We start from the raw sequence: 23846 nt of genomic DNA, 5'->3' as shown, positions 1-23846 counted from the left end.
TGTCTGATTGAGTTGTGTGTAACTGAATGAGTTGTGTGTAACTGTGTGATTGAGTTGTGTGTAACTGAATGATTTGTGTGTAACTGATTGAGTTGAGTGTACCTGATTGAGTTGTGTGTACCTGTCTGATTGAGTTGTGTGTAACTGTCTAATTGAGTTGTGTGTAACTGTATGATTGAGTTGTGTGCAACTGAATGAGTTGTGTGTAACTGAATGAGTTGTGTGTAACTGTGTGATTGAGTTGTGTGTAACTGTCTGATTGAGTTGTGTGTAACTGTCTAATTGAGTTGTGTGTAACTGAATGAGTTGTGTGTAACTGTGTGATTGAGTTGTGTGTAACTGTCTGATTGAATTGTGTGTAACTGTCTGATTGAATTGTGTGTAACTGTCTGATTGAATTGTGTGTAACTGTCTGATTGAGTTGTGTGTAGGACACAGAGGAGGATAAGGGACTTAAATGTAATTTCCTATGTGACCAAACATCTGGCAGAGAGTTATTAGATAGATCCAGACCACAGATACACAAATCACACTGTCATTTGTCTCTTGATTTTTTTTTATCAGAAATATAAAACAATCAATAAAATTAACAGTGTCAACAAAACAGGCCAAGCCATGACAGGTGGATGGCACATGTGCTTATAGTCACTGCCCCCGCACAGGCTTTGGGTACGCCCAGCAGGATCACAAGGACGGGCATGTTGGCTGAGCAGGCAGTGTGCTGTCACATCCGACTGTCTAGGATTCATATAGGACAATACGAAAGTTGCATCAGAGATAATTATGTTAACTGTTTACTCCTATTAACCATTTGAATCACAAAGAAAGGGCACATTACTACCCTTCTGCCACTTGGAATACGCACACCCTTACACAGAACGGCATTAAGTGTGAGGCCACAGTAACGCTGTTTTTGGCAATGAACAGAGCAGCAGAAACATCCTGTGTCCAGGACAAAAAGTCAGACACAATTTGTTTGTGTCATTTTAGCAAAATGAGGCGACTGTAACACATTTTCCTCTCAGGTTATTTAAAGGTAACAGGTCACAGGACAAATGGACGGACTTCAAAGTTCCCATATTTCATCTTCATTAAATACCATAGCCAGAGATTTCAACTGTTCTCACTGCGACCATATGTGACAGCAGAACAATATAGTGTCAGGTGGAAGTTCAGAAAACGTAGATCTTATCTCTTTCTACATAATCAAGGTCATCATCAAGAAACAGTAACACCTGGAGAAGAGAAAATATTTGTGAGAAATAATTGTCACTCTAGGATGAGAGACTGACCTATGTCAAACAGTTCTGTCCTTGTTACTGTGACACCCTAGGTTGAGGGACTGACCCATGTCACATAGTTCTGTCCCTGTACTGTGATACCCTAGGGTGAGAGATTGACCCATGTCAAATAGTTCCCTCCTGTCCTTGTTACTGTGACACCCTAGGGTAACAGACTGACCCATGTCACATAGTTACTTTCCTGTCCTTGTTACTGTGACACCCTAGGGTGAGAGACTGACCCATATCATATAGTTCCCTCCCATCCTCATTATTTTGACACCACAGGGAGAGAGACTGACCCCATGTCATATAGTTCCCTCCCATACTTGTTATTGTGACACCATAGGGTGAGCTATTGACCCCATGTCATATAGTTCCATCCCATCCTCGTTAATGTGACACCATAGGGTGAGAGACTGACCCATATCACATAGTTGTCTGCTGTCCTTGTTGCTCTGCGACCATAGGGTGAGCTACTGATTTATGTCATAGTTCTTTCCTGTCCCCATTACTGTGACACCAGAGGGTGAGAGACTGACCCATGTCACATAGTTCTCTCCTGTCCTCGTTACTGTGACACCATAGGGTGAGCTACTGACCCCATGTCATATAGTTCTCTTCTGTCCTCAATGTGACACAAAAGAGTGAGCTACTGACCTTATGTCATATACTACCTCCCATCCTCATTAATGTGATACCATCCTTCGGCATCTGCAACACAGCTCTTGCGTTGTTCTCTTCCTATCTATCTAACTGTACCTTTAGAGTAGCCTTCTCTGGAGCATCATCTGCCCCATTACCACTTTCTGTTGGGGTACCTCAAGGCTCTGTCCTCGGTCCCCTTCTCTTTTCAATCTACACATCATCATTAGGTTCCTTAATAAAGTCCCACAGGTTTCAATACCATTTGTATGCCGATGACACCCAAATCTACCTCTCTACACAAGACCTACACCCTTCCTCACTAACCCATGTCACTAACTGTCTTTCTCATATCTCATCTTGGATGTCCTCTCACTATCTTAAGCTCAATCTCTATAAAAACTGAACTCCTTATTTTTCCCCCTTCTTAAAAAAAATCTCTACCCCCCAATTTTCTATAACTGTTGATAATTCCATCATTACCCCTACCCCGCATGCCCGATGTCTTGGGGTCACACTTGACTCAGACCTTTCTTTCACTCCTCACATTCAGTCCTTGGCTAAAGCCTGCCGCTTCCACCTTAAAAACATCTCTAAAATTAGATATTTCCTTACACAAGACAACTAAGATTTGAATCCACTCTCTCATCCTTTCCAGCCTCGACTATTGCAACTCTGTCCTATCTGGTCTACCTAGCTGCCACCTAGCTCCTTCACAATCCATAATGAATGCCTCTGCCAGGCTCATCTTCCTTACACGTCACTCTTCATCTGCTGCACCTCTCTGCCAATCCCTTCACTGGCTTCCTCTTGCCTCCAGGATTAAACACAAAATCCTCACTCTGACATACTAAGCCCTCAACTGCACAGCTCCCCCCTACATTTCATACCTTGTCTCCAGATACTCTCCCTCCTGCCCCCTTCGCTCTGCTCATGATCTCCTCCTCTCTTGTTACTTCCTCACATTCCGTTTACAGGACTTACCCAGACTGGCTCCGATCTTGTGTAACTCCCTGCCTCGCTCCACAAGACTCTCCCCTAGTTTTAACAGCTTCAAGCGCACCCTAAAGACTCTACTATTCAGGGATGCATACAACCTACACTAACCTTTTCTTACTCCATTGCTTTCCCCTTGAACCCCTTAGAGTGTAAGTCTATGAGCCCAGCTGTTTGTAGATCGCCTTCATAAGAGCCGACTACAACAGTGTAACTCTCGGCAGGGCCCTCTACCTATTTGATCCCTATAAATGTTATCTTATATACCGCCTATGTTTATAGCGCTGCAGAATCGGTTGGCGCTCTACAAATACCTGATAAAAAAAAAATAATACCATAGGGTGAGCTACTGACCCTATGTCATATAGTTTCCTCCTATCCTCGTAAATGTGACATCATAGGGTGAGCTACTGACCCCATGTCATATAGTTCCCTCCCATCCTTGTTAATGTTACACCATAGGGTGAGCAACTGACCCCATGTCATATAGTTTCCTCCCTTCCTCATTAATGTGACACCATAGGGTGAGCTACTGACCCCATGTCATATAGTTCCCGCCCATCCTCGTAATTGTGACACCCTAGGGTGAGCTACTAACCTCATGTCATATGGTGTCCTCCTGTCTTTGTTACTGTAGCACCCTAGGGTGAGCTACTGACCTAATGTCCCAGAGTTACCTTCTAATTGTATAACCTTTCCAGGGAGGGAAAGGTTACATGTCCCATAGCAAACTCCTGTCTATGTCATTATGTCATTATCTGCAGAAGAGAGACAGACTGCATTTCCGACAGTTACCTTTTGTCCATCTGCAAGGGAGGGACAGACCCCATGACCCATAATGTCTGTGTTACCCTGCAGATTCACAAGCTTCATGTTCTATAGCCACTCAGTGTAAGTCTCTATCACTGAGGTTACTCACCAAGAAGGAGCCAAACATTGCGATGGAGGACAGGAAATGCCAAATATCATGATCATCAAAGAATTCAAACAGAATACAGTCTCTGTTGTGTTCACGAGATTCAGCCGGAGTTTTCTTAGAAAGGAATAAAGAAAGAATTAAGTTACACAATAGAACAGAAAGAATATGTTACACCTAGAATATCTCAGGGAAGGAATGACTTAAGAAATGTCACATTAGAAAGTATGGAGGAAAGCGCATGAAATTTAAATGTATGACAACAAATGCAAGAAGCATGACAGGTAAAATGGGGGAGCTGGAGCTCTTATTGCAATATAGGTACGTTAAAATGTGTAGAGGGTAGCATGATTAACAGTGACAGGGAGAAAGCTGAGGTAAACCAATTATTTTCTTCAGTATACACACAAGAGGAACCAATGGAGGATACTTTGGAACAAACTTGAACATGCCAGCCCATACAATTAACTGGGTTATGTCTAGAGGATATCAGGAAAAAAATGGATAATATTAAGGTAAATAAAACTCCAGGCCCAGATGGAATAGACTCAAGGGTTTTAGGGGAATTTAGCACTGTTATAGACAAACCTCTACTCTTAATTTTTCAAGACTCATTAGACTCAGGCATAGCACCCCAAGATTAGTGTAAAGCTGATGTGGTGTCACTCTTCAAAAAGGGAAGCAGGGCTGATCCAGGAAGCTACAGACCAGTTAGTCTGACATCAACAGTGGGGAAGATACTTGAAGGATTATAAGGGATTATATTGATGAGTATATTAGTGTAAACAAGATTATGAGTTCAAATCAGCATGGTTTTATGAGAAATAGGTCATGTCAAACTAATCTAATTTCTACGAGGAAGTAAGTAAATATATAGATAAAGGGGAATCAGTTGATGTTATATAGTTAGATTTTGCAAAGGCGTTTGATACAGTGCCACATGAGTTTAAGGCACAAAATTAAGGGACTGGGAATAGCTGAAAATGTTAGCTCATGGATAAATAACTGGATAAAAGATAGGGAGCAACGAGTAGTAGTAAATGGATCATACTCAGACTGGACAAAGGTAATCAGTGGAGTCCACCAGGGATCAGTACTGGACGCTGTTCTTTTTTTTATTTTTATTAATTAATCTTTTATTGAGGTTTTGAGAAATTATAACATACAAAATATGTCCAAGTTCAATTACAGCACAACAGTATAATGTATACAGATAAGATGAAAGGCTTTTGTGTGAACAGTAACAATGGAGTGCCTAGTTTGAAGCTATACACGTCATTTCTGTACCTATGGAATGTAATACATATAAGTAATTGTAATTATTATAGGATAGGGCATAATCTAGGGCAGAGCTTTCCAAACTTTTCATGTTAGTGACACACTTTTTAGACCTACATCATTTCGCGACACAGTAGTTCAGTTGTACAAGCAAACAGGAGGTTAAACTAACTTGTTTTAAGAGATACGGACACATACATAAATTGTATAATAACAAAATGTATTTACAAGTAACAGTAAGTATGTGCAAGAATGGAAAAAAAGTTTAATACCACCAATAGCTACTTACTATTTTAATTGGATGTATGAGGTTGATGGGATGAACAGTTTCTGAATATTTGGTGGAATATTAGATTAAGACACTCGCATTTCATCATCAAGCATTTTTAAGCTTCCACTTCCTATCCATATAGAGCAGGAGCAGCAATGCACTACTGGGAGCTAGCTGCAAAGAAAAAACACTGACTTCTGACTTCAGCTCAGCATTTAAGCTGCCGCCCTAGTCCGACTGATTACTGCCCGCGTTGCAAACACACTGCTATCTCACTCACTGACTACACGTGCAGTCACAAACCAATTGAGGAGACAACACGTGCAGTTAGGAGCCAATGTGCAGCCAAAGGGAATAGTTTCAGTTCCCGGTGAGCTGCGCCAATAGGTTAAGATGATCTGTGACCCACTAGGTATCAATTAAATGTCTACCATGTGATATGCGTAGCCGGCAGGAGGAAAGTCTGAAACCAAAAAAAATGTTGATTTTTTTTTAAAATTCAAACAAATTTGTGCTGAAGCAGGGACACACCTACACACTGCCAGCGACAAACTAGTGTGTCACGGCACACAGTTTGGAAAGCACTGATCTAGGGTATGAGAAATGCCCCCAGCGGAGACTACAGATCTGTATACTGCATTCAAATCATTTATATAATGATATGTTAATCTTTTACAGATAAACTAGGCAAAAAACAACAAAATGTATGCTTACCTGATAAATTTCTTTCCGGTATGGAGAGTCCACAATTTCATTCCAATTACTAGTGGGAATTCAACTCCTGGTCAGCAGGAGGAGGCAAAGAGCACCCCAGCAGAGCTGTTAAGTGTCACTTCCCTTACCCAGCCATAATACCCATACAGTCATTCGGCCCAAAAAAATGGAAAAAGAAGATAACACAAGGGTATAGAGGTGTCTGAGGTTTCTACCAAAACATTTGCCGTCTTAAATGTAATAAGGGCGGGTCGTGGACTTTCCATGCCCGGAAAGAAAGAAATTTATCAGGTAAGCATAAATTTTGTTTTCTTTCCTATGGCATCGAGAGTACACAATTTCGTTCCAATTACTAGTGGGAACCAATACCCAAGCTAGAGGACACAGAATCAAAGGGAGGGAGAATAAGACAGGTGGATCTAAACAGAAGGTATTACTGCTTGAAGAACTTTACTCCCAAAAGAAGCCTCAGCCGAGGCAAAAGAATCAAATTTGTAGAATTTGGGAAAAGTATGCAAGGAGGATCAAGTGGCAGTCTTGCAGATTTGCTCAACAGATGTTTCATTATTGATAGCCCAGGAAGAAGAGACAGCTCTAGTGGAATGAGCCAAATTCTCTCAGGAGGCTGTTGTCCAGCTGTCTCATATGCTAATCGGAAAACACTTCTCAACCAGAGAGAAAGAGCAGTAGAAGTGCCCTTCTGACCCTTAGCTGCGAAAACAACGAACAGGGCAGTAGACTGCTGAAAATCTTTAGTTGCTAGTAGATAAAAATTCTAGAGCACGCACAACATCCAGGTTGTGTAACAGATGTTCCTTCTGAGAAGGATTTTGACATAAAGAAGGAACAACAAGTTCTTGATTAATGTTGCGATCCAATACTACTTTGGGAAGAAATCCCAATTTAGTATGAAGGACCACCTTTTCCGCATGAAAACAATTTATGCTTACCCGATAACGTCCTTTCCTTCCAGATAGGGAGAGTCCACGGCTTCATTCCTTACTGTTGGGAAATACAACACCAGGAGGAGGCTAAGACATCCCAGCCAAAGGCTTAAATATCCCTCCCACTTCCTCATTACCCCAATCATTCTGCCGAGGGAACAAGGAAAAGTAGGAGAAATATCAAGGTATAAATGGTGTCAGAAAAATAAGATAAATAATAGGTTGCCGCCCTTAAACAAAAAAAAAAAATGGGCGGGGGCCATGGACTCTCCCTATCCGGAAGGAAAGGAATTTATCTGGTAAGCATAAATTATGTTATCCTTCCTAAGATCGGGTAGAGTCCATGGCTTCATTCCTTACTGTTGGGAAAACTATACCCAAGCTCCAGAGGACACTGAATAAATAACGGGAGGGAACAAGAAGGAAGAGGCAGAACCTATTCTGAGGGCACCACAGCCTGCAAAACATTTCTCTAGAAAGCTGCTTCAGCAGAAGCAAAAACATCAAACTAGTAAAAATTAGAAAAAGTATGTAAGGAGGACCAGGCCTTACAAATCTGATCCATAGAAGCCTCGTTCTTAAAGGCCCAAGAGGAAGCCACTGCTCTAGTGGAATGAGCCGTTATCCTCTCAGGAGGATGATGTCCCACTGTCTCGTAAGCTAAGCAGATGACACTCCTTAACCAAAAACATAGGGAAGTCGAAGTAGCCTTCTGAACCTTACGCTTCCCTGAATAGACAACACACAAAGAGGAAGACTGTCTTAACTCCTTAGTAGTCTAAAGAAAGAACTTCAAGGTGCGAACCACATCCAAATAATGAAGTAAACGTTCCTTTGATGAAGAAGGATTAGGATACAAGGAAGGAACCACATTCTCTTGATTGATGTTGCGATCTGACACAACCTTAGGAAGAAAACCTAATTTAGTATGTAAAATTGCCTTATCTGCATGAAAAATCAGAAAAGGGAACTCACATCGCAAAGCAGAGATCTCAGAAACTCTGTGCGCAGAGGAAATAGCCATTAAAAAGAGAACCTTCCAAGATAACAATTTAATGTCAACAGAATGCAGAGGCTCAAACGGAGCCTGTTGCAAAACACGAAGAACAAGATTTAGGCTCCAATGAGGAGCCCCAGATCTAAACACAGGTCTGATACTAATCAGAGCCTTAACAAAGAACTGGGTGTCTGGAAGCTCAGTTAGCCTCTTGTGCAATAAAACCGACAGGGCCGAAATCTGTCCTCTCAAGTAACTAGCAGAAAAGGCCCTTCTCCAGTTCATCATGGAGAAAAGATAAGATCCTGCCAACCTTAACTCTGTGCCATGAAAAACCACGCTCTTCATACCAGAATAAGTAGGTCTTCCACACTTTGTGGTTGATACGACGAGTAACTGGTTTACAAGCATGAATAAGAGTATCAATGACACTCTCAGAGAAACCTCTCTTTGCTAAGACTAAGTGTTCAATCTCCACACAGTCAGCTTCAGAGAATCTAGATTTTGATGAACAAACGGACCTTGTAGCAGCAGGTCTCTGCGACAAGGTAACTTCCACGGAGGAGATGAGGACATCCCCACTAGATCCGCAAACCACGTCCTTCACGCCCAAAATGGAGCAATCTGGATTACTGATAACCGCTCCTGCTTGATGCGGGCCACTACTCGAGAAAGAAGCTGTAATGAAGGAAAAAGATATATGAGATTGAACCTCCAGGGCACTGCTAGTGCATCTATTAGATCCGCTTGGGGATCCCTCAACCTCGACCCATACCAGGGTAGCTTGGTATTTAGATGGGACACCATGAGATCTATCTCTGGCATCCCCCACTTGCTGCATATCTCTGCAAACACCTTGGGATGGAGAGACCATTCCCCTGGGTGGAAGGATTGCCTGCTGAGAAAATCTGCCTCCCAGTTGTCCACACCCGGAATGTGGATCGCTGACAGCGAACAGTTGTGGGTCTCTGCCCACTCCAGAATCTGAGATACTTCCTTCATCACCAAGGAACTTCTCATTCCCCCCTGATGGTTGATGTAAGCCACCGAGGATATATTGTCTGACTGGAATCTGATAAACTGGGATGAACCCAGAAGTGGCCAAGCCTTCAAGGCATTGAAGATTACCCATAGTTCCAAAATTGATTGGGAGGGAGGACTCCTCCTGAGTCCACAACCCCTGTGCCTTCCTGGCACCCCAAACAGCTCCCCATCCGGATAGGCTTGTGTCCGTAGTCACAATCTCCCAGGATGGTCTTAAGAAGCATGTCCCTCGGGACAGATGATCTGGACAGAGCCGCCATGAGAGCGATTCTCTCGACCGGCTGTCTTATACAATCTGTAGAGACAATTTAGAATGATCGGCGTTCCACTGTCTCAGCATGCACAGCTGTAAAGGTCTGAGACGGAACCTGGCATAAGGAATGATATCCATGCAGGACACCATGAGACCAATCACCTCCATACACTGAGCCACAAAGGGACTCAAGAAGGTCTGGAGGGCAAGACAAGCCGAAGTTAGCTTGCAACGTCTCTGGTCTGTTAGAAATATCCTCATTGGATATGGAGTCTATTATAGCACCCAGGAATTCCACCCTGGTACATGGGATAGGAGAACTCTTTTTCAAGTGTATCTTCCATCCATGTGATCGAAGAAGACTGAGAAGGGACTCCGAGTATTCTTCTGTAAGACGACAAGATGGTGCTTGGACCAGAATATTGTCCATGTATGGGGCTACTGTAATACCCTGAGTTCTGGCAACGACTAGAAGAGCCCCCAGAACTTTCGTAAGGATTCTTGGAGCAGTAGCTAGGCCAAACAGAAGGGCAATGAACTGGAAGTGCTGGTCCAGGAATGCAAACCTCAGGAACTGAAAGTGTTCCCTGTGGATTGGAACATGAAGGTAAGCGTCCTTCAGATCTAAAGTGGTCATAAACTGGCCATCCTGAACTAAAGGAAGGATGGACCTTATCGTCTCCATCTTGAAGGAAGGGACACTGAGAAATTGTTTAAGCACTTTAGGTCCAGAATTGGGCGGAAAGTTCCCTCCTTCTTTGGGACCACGAAAAGGTTTGAATAAAACCCCAAACCTCTTTTTTCGAAAGGCACCGGGACAAAAACTCCTAAGGAGGATAGGTCCTGAATGCACCCTAGAAAGGCATCCCTCTTTTCTGGTCAATAGAGAGGTTTGAGAGTAGGAATCTGCCCCTGGGCCGATGAGATTTGAAGCCTATCTTGTATCCCTGAGTACGACCTCCAGGACCCACGGATCCTGTACGTCCCTGAACCAAGCGTCTAAAAAAAAGAGACAGTCTTCCCCCTACAAATCCGATCCTGAATCGGGGGCCGCCCCTTCATGTCGATTTGTTTTCGGCGGGCTTCTTATTCTGCTTGGACTTATTCCAGGACTGAGCCGGCTTCCAAGTACTCTTGGGTTGCTCGGGCTTGGAGGAGGATTGTTGCCATTGGGATTTGTCAGAACGAAAATTAGAAGATTGTCGTCCCTTAGACTTGTTCTTCTTATCTTGCGGTAGGAAGGCACGCTTGCCTCCGGTAACCGTAGAAATAATGGAGTCCAGGCCTGGACCAAAAAAAATCTTTCCCTTGGAAGGAAGAGAAAGAAGTCTGGACTTAGAAGTCATATCCGCAGACCGCGACTTCAACCAGAGCGCCTGGTGGGCTAGGACCGCAAAGCCAGAGGCCTTTCCATTTAGGCAAATAATTTGCATGTTCGCATCACAGATAAAAGAATTAGCAATTCTCAGAGCTTTAATTTTGTCTTAAATATCCTCAAAGGGAAAATCCACCTCAATGAATTCCGACAGAGTCGCACCAGTAGGTAGCTGCTCCAGCAACCGCGGTAACTGCAGCCTCTGGTTGAAATAAAAATCCTGTATGTGTTCTAAAAAACTACAAACTTTAATACCCAGCACACCAGATACAATACTTTTTCTTCACCTGCCAAAAATCAGAGAAACATATAAACAGACCCTCCTTTTAATAATGCTTACAAGAGCTTAAAAACTCATTCCAAAAAAATGGAAGTCAAACATAAAGATATACGAACTCTGGACGAATGGCACACTTCGGTTAACGATTTATTAATCCTAGAGAAATTCCACTACCTCAAAATTAATCAAATTGTCTCCCAGAAAATGATGATGTCTACGTGGAGAGACACTCCACTATGATATACAACACTATTCCAAATATTCCTCAATTAGAGAGCATAATGGCTTCGTTCTGCTCTCCCTCCCCCCCTTTTATTTTTCTTTCCTTCCCCATTCTTCTCCTTCCTTACTATTGCCTAACACCTCTCAAACTTTCTTCTTGACCTCGACACACAGTTCAAAGTTTATACTTGACTAAGCTTGTATTTTTAATTTTTTTTTTTTTTAAAAAGTAGAAACGCACAAACTATGGTTAACATGGACATATGAAGTTTAACCATTTTTGTGACTCTGAAGTGCACTTATTGTCCTATAAGGACTGATCCCGCTATGGGAAATACCTTCTCACCTTCTTGTAAACAAAAATGACACCAGTCTGTTGGTAATACAAACTGTTTCTTTTTATTGTAAATCTGAAAAACAGAATTTATGTTTACCTGATAAATTACTTTCTCCAACGGTGTGTCCGGTCCACGGCGTCATCCTTACTTGTGGGATATTCTCTTCCCCAACAGGAAATGGCAAAGAGCCCAGCAAAGCTGGTCACATGATCCCTCCTAGGCTCCGCCTTCCCCAGTCATTCGACCGACGTAAAGGAGGAATATTTGCATAGGAGAAACCATATGATACCGTGGTGACTGTAGTTAAAGAAAATAAATTATCAGACCTGATTAAAAAACCAGGGCGGGCCGTGGACCGGACACACCGTTGGAGAAAGTAATTTATCAGGTAAACATAAATTCTGTTTTCTCCAACATAGGTGTGTCCGGTCCACGGCGTCATCCTTACTTGTGGGAACCAATACCAAAGCTTTAGGACACGGATGAAGGGAGGGAGCAAATCAGGTCACCTAGATGGAAGGCACCACGGCTTGCAAAACCTTTCTCCCAAAAATAGCCTCAGAAGAAGCAAAAGTATCAAACTTGTAAAATTTAGTAAAAGTGTGCAGTGAAGACCAAGTCGCTGCCTTACATATCTGATCAACAGAAGCCTCGTTCTTGAAGGCCCATGTGGAAGCCACAGCCCTAGTGGAATGGGCTGTGATTCTTTCAGGAGGCTGCCGTCCGGCAGTCTCATAAGCCAATCTGATGATGCTTTTAATCCAAAAAGAGAGAGAGGTAGAAGTTGCTTTTTGACCTCTCCTTTTACCAGAATAAACAACAAACAAGGAAGATGTTTGTCTAAAATCCTTTGTAGCATCTAAATAGAATTTTAGAGCACGAACAACATCCAAATTGTGCAACAAACGTTCCTTCTTTGAAACTGGATTCGGACACAAAGAAGGCACGACTATCTCCTGGTTAATGTTTTTGTTAGAAACAACTTTCGGAAGAAAACCAGGTTTAGTCCGTAAAACCACCTTATCTGCATGGAACACCAGATAAGGAGGAGAACACTGCAGAGCAGATAATTCTGAAACTCTTCTAGCAGAAGAAATTGCAACCAAAAACAAAACTTTCCAAGATAATAACTTAATATCAACGGAATGTAAGGGTTCAAACGGAACCCCCTGAAGAACTGAAAGAACTAAATTGAGACTCCAAGGAGGAGTCAAAGGTTTGTAAACAGGCTTGATTCTAACCAGAGCCTGAACAAAGGCTTGAACATCTGGCACAGCTGCCAGCTTTTTGTGAAGTAACACAGACAAGGCAGAAATCTGTCCCTTCAAGGAACTTGCAGATAATCCTTTCTCCAAACCTTCTTGAAGAAAGGATAGAATCTTAGGAATTTTTACCTTGTCCCAAGGGAATCCTTTAGATTCACACCAACAGATATATTTTTTCCATATTTTGTGGTAAATTTTTCTAGTTACAGGCTTTCTGGCCTGAACAAGAGTATCAATGACAGAATCTGAGAACCCTCGCTTTGATAAGATCAAGCGTTCAATCTCCAAGCAGTCAGTTGGAGTGAGACCAGATTCGGATGTTCGAACGGACCTTGAACAAGAAGGTCTCGTCTCAAAGGTAGCTTCCATGGTGGAGCCGATGACATATTCACCAGGTCTGCATACCAAGTCCTGCGTGGCCACGCAGGAGCTATCAAGATCACCGATGCCCTCTCCTGATTGATCCTGGCTACCAGCCTGGGGATGAGAGGAAACGGCGGGAATACATAAGCTAGTTTGAAGGTCCAAGGTGCTACTAGTGCATCTACTAGAGTCGCCTTGGGATCCCTGGATCTGGACCCGTAGCAAGGAACCTTGAAGTTCTGACGAGAGGCCATCAGATCCATGTCTGGAATGCCCCACAATTGAGTAATTTGGGCAAAGATTTCCGGATGGAGTTCCCACTCCCCCGGATGAAATGTCTGACGACTCAGAAAATCCGCTTCCCAATTTTCCACTCCTGGGATGTGGATTGCAGACAAGTGGCAGGAGTGAGTCTCCGCCCATTGAATGATTTTGGTCACTTCTTCCATCGCCAGGGAACTCCTTGTTCCCCCCTGATGGTTGATGTACGCAACAGTCGTCATGTTGTCTGATTGAAACCGTATGAACTTGGCCTTTGCTAGCTGAGGCCAAGCCTTGAGAGCATTGAATATCGCTCTCAGTTCCAGAATATTTATCGGGAGAAGAGATTCTTCCCGAGACCAAAGACCCTGAGCTTTCAGGGGTCCCCAGACCGCGCCCCAGCCCACCAGACTGGCGTCGGTCGTGACAATGACCCACTCTGGTCTGCGGAAGCTCATCCCCTGTGACAGGTTGTCCAGGGACAGCCACCAACGGAGTGAATCTCTGGTCCTCTGATCTACTTGTATCGTCGGAGACAAGTCTGTATAGTCCCCATTCCACTGACTGAGCATGCACAGTTGTAATGGTCTTAGATGAATTCGCGCAAAAGGAACTATGTCCATTGCCGCTACCATCAAACCTATTACTTCCATGCACTGCGCTATGGAAGGAAGAGGAACAGAATGAAGTATTTGACAAGAGTTTAGAAGTTTTGATTTTCTGGCCTCTGTCAGAAAAATCCTCATTTCTAAGGAGTCTATTATTGTTCCCAAGAAGGGAACCCTTGTTGACGGAGATAGAGAACTTTTTTCTACGTTCACTTTCCACCCGTGAGATCTGAGAAAGGCCAGGACAATGTCCGTGTGAGCCTTTGCTTGAGGAAGGGACGACGCTTGAATCAGAATGTCGTCCAAGTAAGGTACTACTGCAATGCCCCTTGGTCTTAGCACCGCTAGAAGGGACCCTAGTACCTTTGTGAAAATCCTTGGAGCAGTGGCTAATCCGAACGGAAGTGCCACAAACTGGTAATGCTTGTCCAGGAATGCGAACCTTAGGAACCGATGATGTTCCTTGTGGATAGGAATATGTAGATACGCATCCTTTAAATCCACCGTGGTCATGAATTGACCTTCCTGGATGGAAGGAAGAATTATTCGAATGGTTTCCATTTTGAACGATGGAACCTTGAGAAACTTGTTTAGGATCTTGAGATCTAAGATTGGTCTGAATGTTCCCTCTTTTTTGGGAACTACGAACAGATTGGAGTAGAACCCCATCCCTTGTTCTCCTAAAGGAACAGGATGAATCACTCCCATTTTTAACAGGTCTTCTACACAATGTAAGAATGCCTGTCTTTTCATGTGGTCTGAAGACAATTGAGACCTGTGGAACCTCCCCCTTGGGGGAGGCCCCTTGAATTCCAGAAGATAACCTTGGGAGACTATTTCTAGTGCCCAAGGATCCAGAACATCTCTTGCCCAAGCCTGAGCGAAGAGAGAGAGTCTGCCCCCCACCAGATCCGGTCCCGGATCGGGGGCCAACATTTCATGCTGTCTTGGTAGCAGTGGCAGGCTTCTTGGCCTGCTTTCCCTTGTTCCAGCCTTGCATTGGTCTCCAGGCAGGCTTGGCTTGAGAAGTATTACCCTCTTGCTTAGAGGACGTAGCACTTGGGGCTGGTCCGTTTCTACGAAAGGGACGAAAATTAGGTTTATTTTTGGCCTTGAAAGACCTATCCTGAGGAAGGGCGTGGCCCTTACCCCCAGTGATATCAGAGATAATCTCTTTCAAGTCAGGGCCAAACAGCGTTTTCCCCTTGAAAGGAATGTTAAGCAATTTGTTCTTGGAAGACGCATCCGCTGACCAAGATTTCAACCAAAGCGCTCTGCGCGCCACAATAGCAAACCCAGAATTTTTCGCCGCTAACCTAGCCAATTGCAAAGTGGCGTCTAGGGTGAAAGAATTAGCCAATTTGAGAGCACGGATTCTGTCCATAATCTCCTCATAAGGAGGAGAATCACTATCGATCGCCTTTTCTAGCTCATCGAACCAGAAACACACGGCTGTAGTGACAGGGACAATGCATGAAATTGGTTGTAGAAGGTAACCTTGCTGAACAAACATCTTTTTAAGCAAACCTTCTAATTTTTTATCCATAGGATCTTTGAAAGCACAACTATCTTCTATGGGTATAGTGGTGCGTTTGTTTAAAGTAGAAACCGCCCCCTCGACCTTGGGGACTGTCTGCCATAAGTCCTTTCTGGGGTCGACCATGGGAAACAATTTTTTAAATATGGGGGGAGGGACGAAAGGTATACCGGGCCTTTCCCATTCTTTATTTACAATGTCCGCCACCCGCTTGGGTATAGGAAAAGCTTCTGGGGGCCCCGGGACCTCTAGGAACTTGTCCATTTTACATAGTTTCTCTGGGATGATCAAATTCTCACAATCATCCAGAGTGGATAACACCTCCTTAAGCAGAGCGCAGAGATGTTCCAACTTAAATTTAAATGTAATCACATCGGGTTCAGCTTGTTGAGAAATTTTCCCTGAATCTGAAATTTCTCCCTCAGACAAAACCTCCCTGGCCCCCTCAGACTGGTGTAGGGGCATATCAGAACCATTATCCTCAGCGTCCTCATGCTCTTCAGTATCTAAAACAGAGCAGTCGCGCTTACGCTGATAAGTGGGCATTTTGGCTAAAATGTTTTTGATAGAATTATCCATTACAGCCGTTAATTGTTGCATAGTAAGGAGTATTGGCGCGCTAGATGTACTAGGGGCCTCCTGAGTGGGCAAGACTGGTGTAGACGAAGGAGGGAATGATGCAGTACCATGCTTACTCCCCTCACTTGAGGAATCATCTTGGGCATCATTTTCAGTGTCACATAAATCACATCTATTTAAATGAGAAGGAACCTTGGCTTCCCCACATTCAGAACACAGTCTATCTGGTAGTTCAGACATGTTAAACAGGCATAAACTTGATAACAAAGTACAAAAAACGTTTTAAAATAAAACCGTTACTGTCACTTTAAATTTTAAACTGAACACACTTTATTACTGCAATTGCGAAAAAGTATGAAGGAATTGTTCAAAATTCACCAAAATTTCACCACAGTGTCTTAAAGCCTTAAAAGTATTGCACACCAAATTTGGAAGCTTTAACCCTTAAAATAACGGAACCGGAGCCGTTTTTATCTTTAACCCCTTTACAGTCCCTGGTATCTGCTTTGCTGAGACCCAACCAAGCCCAAAGGGGAATACGATACCAAATGACGCCTTCAGAAAGTCTTTTTTATGTATCAGAGCTCCTCACACATGCGACTGCATGTCATGCTTCTCAAAAACAAGTGCGCAATACCGGCGCGAAAATGAGGCTCTGCCTATGATTAGGGAAAGCCCCTAGAGAATAAGGTGTCTAAAACAGTGCCTGCCGATATTATTTTACAAAAATACCCATATTAAATGATTCCTCAAGGCTAAATATGTTATATATGAATCGATTTAGCCCAGAAAATGTCTACAGTCTTAACAAGCCCTTGTGAAGCCCTTAATTACTCTGTAATAAAAATGGCTTACCGGATCCCATAGGGAAAATGACAGCTTCCAGCATTACATCGTCTTGTTAGAATGTGTCATACCTCAAGCAGCAAAAGTCTGCTCACTGTTCCCCCAACTGAAGTTAATTCCTCTCAACAGTCCTGTGTGGAACAGCCATCGATTTTAGTAACGGTTGCTAAAATCATTTTCCTCTTACAAACAGAAATCTTCAAACTCTTGATTGAATAATAAAAACTACAGTTAAACACTAAAAAACTCTAAGCCATCTCCGTGGAGATGTTGCCTGTACAACGGCAAAGAGAATGACTGGGGAAGGCGGAGCCTAGGAGGGATCATGTGACCAGCTTTGCTGGGCTCTTTGCCATTTCCTGTTGGGGAAGAGAATATCCCACAAGTAAGGATGACGCCGTGGACCAGACACACCTATGTTGGAGAAATTATGACTAATTAAGCTTGTTTTGAAAAAAAAAAGAAAAAAAAAATCCTGTATGTTGAAACATCTTTCTCAGAAAGGTTTCCATTTTCTTATCCATCGGCTCTCTGAACGAAGAACTATCCTCAAGAGTTATAGTAGTACGTTTAGCAAGCATAGATATAGAACCTTAGGAATGGAGTCCCACAAATCCAGTTGAGAGTCCGGGACCGGGACCAACTTTTTAAAAGTAGACGAGGGAGAAAAACTCCAGTCCTATCCCGAAGGGCAGATACCCTTTTTCAGGACTCTCAGAATCTTTCTGACACTTCTCTGTCACCTCCTATCGTGACGAAAGGCAAAGAAAGACTGGGGTAATGAGGAAGTGGGAGGGATATTTAAGCCTTTGGCTGGGGTGTCTTTGCCTCCTCATGGTGGCAAGGTGTTGTATTTCCCAACAGTAAGGAATGAAGCCGTGGACTCTCTCTATCTTAGGAAGGAAAAATAAGGTAAGGGGAATCACACTGCAGAACAGAATGCATCTGCTCAAACGGAGCCTGTTGCAAAACTTTAAGAACAAGGACAAGGCTCCAAGGAGGAGCAACAGGTTTAAACACAGGCCTGATTCTGACCATGGCCTGAACAAAAGATTGGACAGATGGAAAATCTGCCAGATGATTGAGCAAAAGAATAGACAGAGCAGAACTCTGAGCCTTCAGAGTACTGACTGACAAACCTTTCTCCAGGCTTTCTTAAAAAAAAAAAAAGGACGGAATACGGGTATACCCTTAGATTCACACCAATAAATGTAAATTCTGCGAGTAACAGGCTTACGAGCCTGAAGCATAGTATCAATGACTTTCTCAGAGAAGCCACGCATAGCCAAAACTAGGCGCTCAATCTCCAAGCAGTCAGCTACAGAGAATCCATATTTGGGAGTAGAAAAGACCCTGAATTAGAAGGTCCTTCTTCAGAGGCAACCTCCAAGGTGGAAGAAATTACATCTTCACCATATTCGCGAACCAGATCCTGCGAGGTAAGGCAGGAGCTATTAGAAACACAGACGCCCTCTCTTGTTTGATATGAACAATGACTCGTGGAAGGAGAACAAACAGAGGAAACAGGTATGCCAGACCGAAGATCCAAGAAACCGCCAGAGCGTCTATCAGAGCAGCTTGAGGATCTCTTGATCTTGAGCCGTACTTTGGAAGCTTGGCGATTTGACGCAAAACCATCAGATCCAACTATGGAACCCTCCTCCTGAGGGTTATCATTCTGAATACTTCCGGATGGAGAGCCCACTCTCCGGGATAAAAGGTCTGCCTGCTCAGAAAATCCGCTTCCCAGTTGTCCACCCCTGGAATGTGGATGGCAGATAAGATACAATCGTGAATGCAGGCTACCTCCTTCATTGCTAAGGAACTCAGAATGAGTTACCCATAAGGCCTTAATTTGTTCCTGTATCTCCTCGATATAGGATACTGCCGATTGAAAAATGAACCCTGTGAGTTGGAACATCTTTCTCAACATGGACTCCAATTTTTTAACCATGGGCTCCTTGAATGAAGAGATATCCTTGAAAGTCATTCTCTTAGCGAGCGTGGAGATAGCACATCCACCTTAGGAATGGCCCCCCACAGCTCAAGCAGCGAGTCCAGGATGGGGGACAAGTCTTTTAAAAGAAGTAGAAGGAGAAAAGGACGAACCCAGTTTCTCCCATTCATTTTTAATAATATTAGCCATTTTAATGGGCACCGGGAAAGTCTGAGGTACCACACTGTCTTTGTAAACCCTATCTAGATTAGGGATCGAAGGTTCCTCTGGCAGTTTAGGTTCAGGAACCTCCAACGCAGCAAGCACCTCTTTCAGCAGAAAGTGCAAATGCTCCAACTTAAATTTAAAATCTGGCTCCTCTGTTGACGGAGGTCTAGAAGTCGCTGATTCCGACCCAGAAAAAACATCCTCCGAAGAGTCGGAGTCGTCCTCATCAGCGGATAATCTGTCAGAGACATCCAGCGGAGTAGATGACCCCTGGGACGGATAGCTATGTTTCACCTTTTCGCTTGCGCTTAGCAGGGCGTGATAAGGCATTAAAGGCAGCAGAAACCGCCGTTTGTAACTGATCAGCAAAATCTGGCAGCCAAAGGGCCCCTCCCGCGGGAGTATTATTAGTGCCCTGGGAAGCTGAATGTGCAATCGGAGATGAGAGTAGAGAACGCACCTCGCACCTATCTTTTTAGTTATTGCAATCTTATCAAAGCATGTGGTACAGAGTTGAGCAGGCGGATCAACCGGAACCTCCTCACAATAGACACAGTTAATAGGTTTAGATAAAACATATCAGAGTCCTCCATACCTTGCGCCTTTATTGCGGACTAGATAGAATTTAAATGGCACCTTTATATCCCAATGGCCTGCGCACTCACCACCTCCTATGACCCAGACCCCAGAGTAACAGCTTAGTTTCTTCCAACCGCCGGTCAAGAAAGAGGAAGTTAAAGAGGCCACACCCGGTCACATGGAGTGCCATGCAGGACTGCCCCTGCACTAGAGAGAAAATTAACCAAAAAGGTCTGCATCAGTCTCTCGCTAAGAAACTGACTGTTCACACACTGACAGAGCCTCATCTCACACATGGCGCAGCATAAAAACACAATAAACAATATTATGCATAAAAAATCCCCCCAGTTTAATAACCCCCTTTTTGAGGGTATTGCCCTTGATTCGATACTAATAAAGGAGACACGCTGTGACCCTGTCTTCTTACGTTATCATATATGTATAAATGAAACGATCTTACCAGAATCTACGCCGTGGAACAGGAACACGGCCTTTCAAGTGTGACAGGGTAGTAGCATCACTCCTGACATGGACTTGATAGCAGAAAAGCAGGCAGCGAAACTCGTCAACGCTGATTGATTATGGAGCTGTTAATCTGAGTCTGGATGGGTTCGCAGAAAGACTCTCCCTGCATCTCCGGACTCTAACATTCATACATGCTCTCACTGAGAGGCTGACAGGACTACTTAAAACTCTAGTCCTATTTCGAAGAGTACTACCCTCCATAAGAGACTACTCCAAATATTTCGACACTTCTCTGCCAACCTCCAACTTTGCTAGATGGAAAGATGGTGCCTGAACCAAGATATCTTCCAGGTATGGCACCACTGCTAGTCCCTAATATCTGACCACTGCCAAAAGGACCCCTATAACCCTTGTAAAGGTTCAAGGAGCTGCAGCAAGGTCAAAAAGGAAAACCAACAAATTAGAAGAGTTTGTCTAGAAAGACAAACTGCAGGAAAAGGTGATGTTCCCTGAGAATGTGAACATGAAGATACGCGTCCTTCAGGACTATGAAAGTCAAGAACTGACCCTTCTGTACCAAGGAATGAATAGAACGATAGTCTACAATATGAAGGATGTAACCTTAAGACATTTTTAAAACACTTAATGGTTAACAAAAAAAAAAAAAAAGGTCAGAAAAATCCCCTCCTCTGTGGGAACCACAAAGAGGTTAAATAAGAAATACTGACCCTGTTCCATTACAGGGATTGGAACAACTTAAGAAATACTGACCCTGTTCCATTACAGGAATTGGAACAACTTAAGAAAGCTACTCTCTTCACCTGGAAATCTGCCCCAGAGGGGACAAATCTTAAACCCTATTCTGTATCCCTGAGATACTAGCTCCACAGCCCAAGGATCTCGGACATCTCAGATCCAAGCCTGATGAAAGTCTGCTCTCACTTGATTCAGGACTGGATCGGGATGGCCTCTTCAAGCTGATATTGATTCAGTGAAAGGATACTAGGATTACTCTCCCTTATTCCAACATAGAACTTCCAGAAAAGACCTGGAATGCTCTGGAGTGGAAGAGGAGGAAGACTTCTGTCCTTTGAGTTGTGAAAGGAACGAGAATTGGAACTCTGGCGACCCTTAGGTCAAGACTTGTTATGAGGCAGGAAAGCTCCCTTTACACCAGAAATTCCAGGGAAAAATCTCGGCCAGACCAGGTCCAAATAGAGTCTTGTCCTTAAAAAGAAAGACAGAAGGTTAGACTTGGATGTAACATCCACAGACCAAGATCTTAGACACAGAGCTCTGCGAGCTAATCGCAAGAAAAAATGGTCTACCAGCTGGACCATCTGCATGCTGATATCACAGATAAAATATTAGCCAGATTAAGAGACCTGATCCTATCCTGGATCTCCTCTACAGTAGTGTCCTCTGAAATTCGGTTAGACAAGAAGTCTCACCGTTAAGATACTGTCCCTGTAACAGACGTAGTACTGGCAACTTGAGGAAAACATCCTACTGAAGTAGGATTCCATATCCATAGGGTCCTTGAAAAAGAACTATCCTCAAGGGGGATAGAGGTTTTCTTAACTATAGAGGAGACAGAGTCCTCTACCTGAAGCACGTTGCGCCACAAAGTACGCACAGAATCAGCAACAGGAAACTTTTTTTTTTTTCAAAAACCAAAATCAGGGGAAAAAGGAATCCCAGAAATCTCCCCTTCCTGAGCTATAATGACAAACATGTGATCTGGATAGGACCAGAAGTAAACTGAAGGGATAACTAAATGACTTGTTCTTTTAAGACCATAAACTGCCACAAGATGGCAGTGAATATTAGGAAAACCCTTAGAATACCTAAAAAGTCTCTAAAAAAATGAGAAGCTTTACGGTACACCTAAAAGTGCATTAACATTAGAATGCCTACTAGGCAAAATAAAAACTGCAAGCTATCACACATTTACAGAGAATCATACAGGCTATGAGAAAACATGGTTCCAGCAAAAATGCAGAATCTGAATAAAAATAAATTCAGTATTCAGCGCTAAGATAAAGAAACAACACTACACTACATAATACAGAATCTAAGTGCCAAAAGCAACACTACATCCTTAATCTCTGTAAAATACTAATGAGAGAACCCACCAGAGTTTGAGGTGAAGTGCGCAGATAAAAAATGGTGATGCCAACAATAAAAACCGTTCAGAGCTAAAGGCGTGATTACTAATACCGCCAATAAAGCTCATACTGGCTACGAAAAATGCCACAACCATTAATAAATATAAACTTCCTATATGAGAATGAAATCAGGTAGATAGCTAGCAGTTGCGTCTTCTCTAGCTGGAAGAGAAAGAACACACTAACTAATCTGTGATAATGGTGTGCATTGCAATCACCTACAAATACACAGAAAATCAAGACTCACTAAACCAGTCGGCAATATCCTCATATTAACTGAGAAGCCGCTGCAGAGTGAGACAAAAAGGCGCGCATTGCGATTGCCTCCATTTTCTACAACGTAGCTTGAAAAATAGTAACATGGTAGAAAAAACATAATTTATGCTTACCTGATAAATTCCTTTCTTCTGTAGTGTGATCAGTCCACGGGTCATCATTACTTCTGGGATATTACTCCTCCCCAACAGGAAGTGCAAGAGGATTCACCCAGCAGAGCTGCATATAGCTCCTCCCCTCTACGTCACTCCCAGTCATTCGACCAAGGACCAACGAGAAAGGAAAAGCCAAGGGTGAAGTGGTGACTGGAGTATAAATTAAAAAATATTTACCTGCCTTAAAAACAGGGCGGGCCGTGGACTGATCACACTACAGAAGAAAGGAATTTATCAGGTAAGCATAAATTATGTTTTCTTCTGTTAAGTGTGATCAGTCCACGGGTCATCATTACTTCTGGGATACCAATACCAAAGCAAAAGTACACGGATGACGGGAGGGATAGGCAGGCTCTTTATACAGAAGGAACCACTGCCTGAAGAACCTTTCTCCCAAAAATAGCCTCCGATGAAGCAAAAGTGTCAAATTTGTAAAATTTGGAAAAAGTATGAAGCGAAGACCAAGTTGCAGCCTTGCAAATCTGTTCAACAGAGGCCTCATTCTTGAAGGCCCAAGTGGAAGCCACAGCTCTAGTAGAATGAGCTGTAATTCTTTCAGGAGGCTGCTGTCCAGCAGTCTCATAAGCTAAACGAATTATGCTACGAAGCCAAAAAGAAAGAGAGGTAGCGGAAGCTTTTTGACCTCTCCTCTGCCCAGAGTAAATGACAAACAGAGAAGACGTTTGTCGAAATTCCTTAGTTGCCTGTAAGTAAAATTTTAGAGCACGGACTACATCCAGGTTGTGCAGTAGACGTTCCTTCTTTGAAGAAGGATTTGGGCATAAAGAAGGAACAACAATCTCTTGATTGATATTCCTGTTAGTAACTACCTTAGGTAAGAACCCAGGTTTAGTACGCAGGACTACCTTATCCGAATGAAAAATCAAATAAGGAGAATCACAATGTAAGGCTGATAATTCAGAGACTCTTCGAGCCGAGGAAATAGCCATTAAAAATAGAACTTTCCAAGATAACAACTTTATATCAATGGAATGAAGGGGTTCAAACGGAACGCCCTGTAAAACAT

The 23846-nt window shown here is 43.2% G+C and overlaps 1 protein-coding gene across 4 annotated transcripts in view; it reads right to left on the bottom strand.

Moving 5' to 3' along the window:
• Positions 1–538: 538 nt before the first annotated feature.
• The window catches only part of SIDT2 (SID1 transmembrane family member 2), a 526209-nt gene continuing 502901 nt past the window's right edge, over positions 539–23846 (bottom strand). For all 4 annotated transcript variants that reach the window (XM_053691390.1, XM_053691389.1, XM_053691392.1 and 1 more), the window contains 2 exons: positions 3841–3954; positions 539–1235 (listed from right to left, as the gene is read on the bottom strand). In XM_053691390.1, the coding sequence (XP_053547365.1) occupies positions 1173–1235; positions 3841–3954 (177 nt within the window). In that variant the 3' untranslated portion in view covers positions 539–1172. The remainder of the gene's footprint in view (positions 1236–3840; positions 3955–23846) is intronic.

Source organism: Bombina bombina, chromosome 8 (assembly GCF_027579735.1).
Source record: "Bombina bombina isolate aBomBom1 chromosome 8, aBomBom1.pri, whole genome shotgun sequence".
Lineage (NCBI taxonomy): Eukaryota > Metazoa > Chordata > Amphibia > Anura > Bombinatoridae > Bombina > Bombina bombina.
Note: the sequence above shows the minus strand (reverse complement) of the source record. Positions and strands in the feature narration are given on the sequence as shown.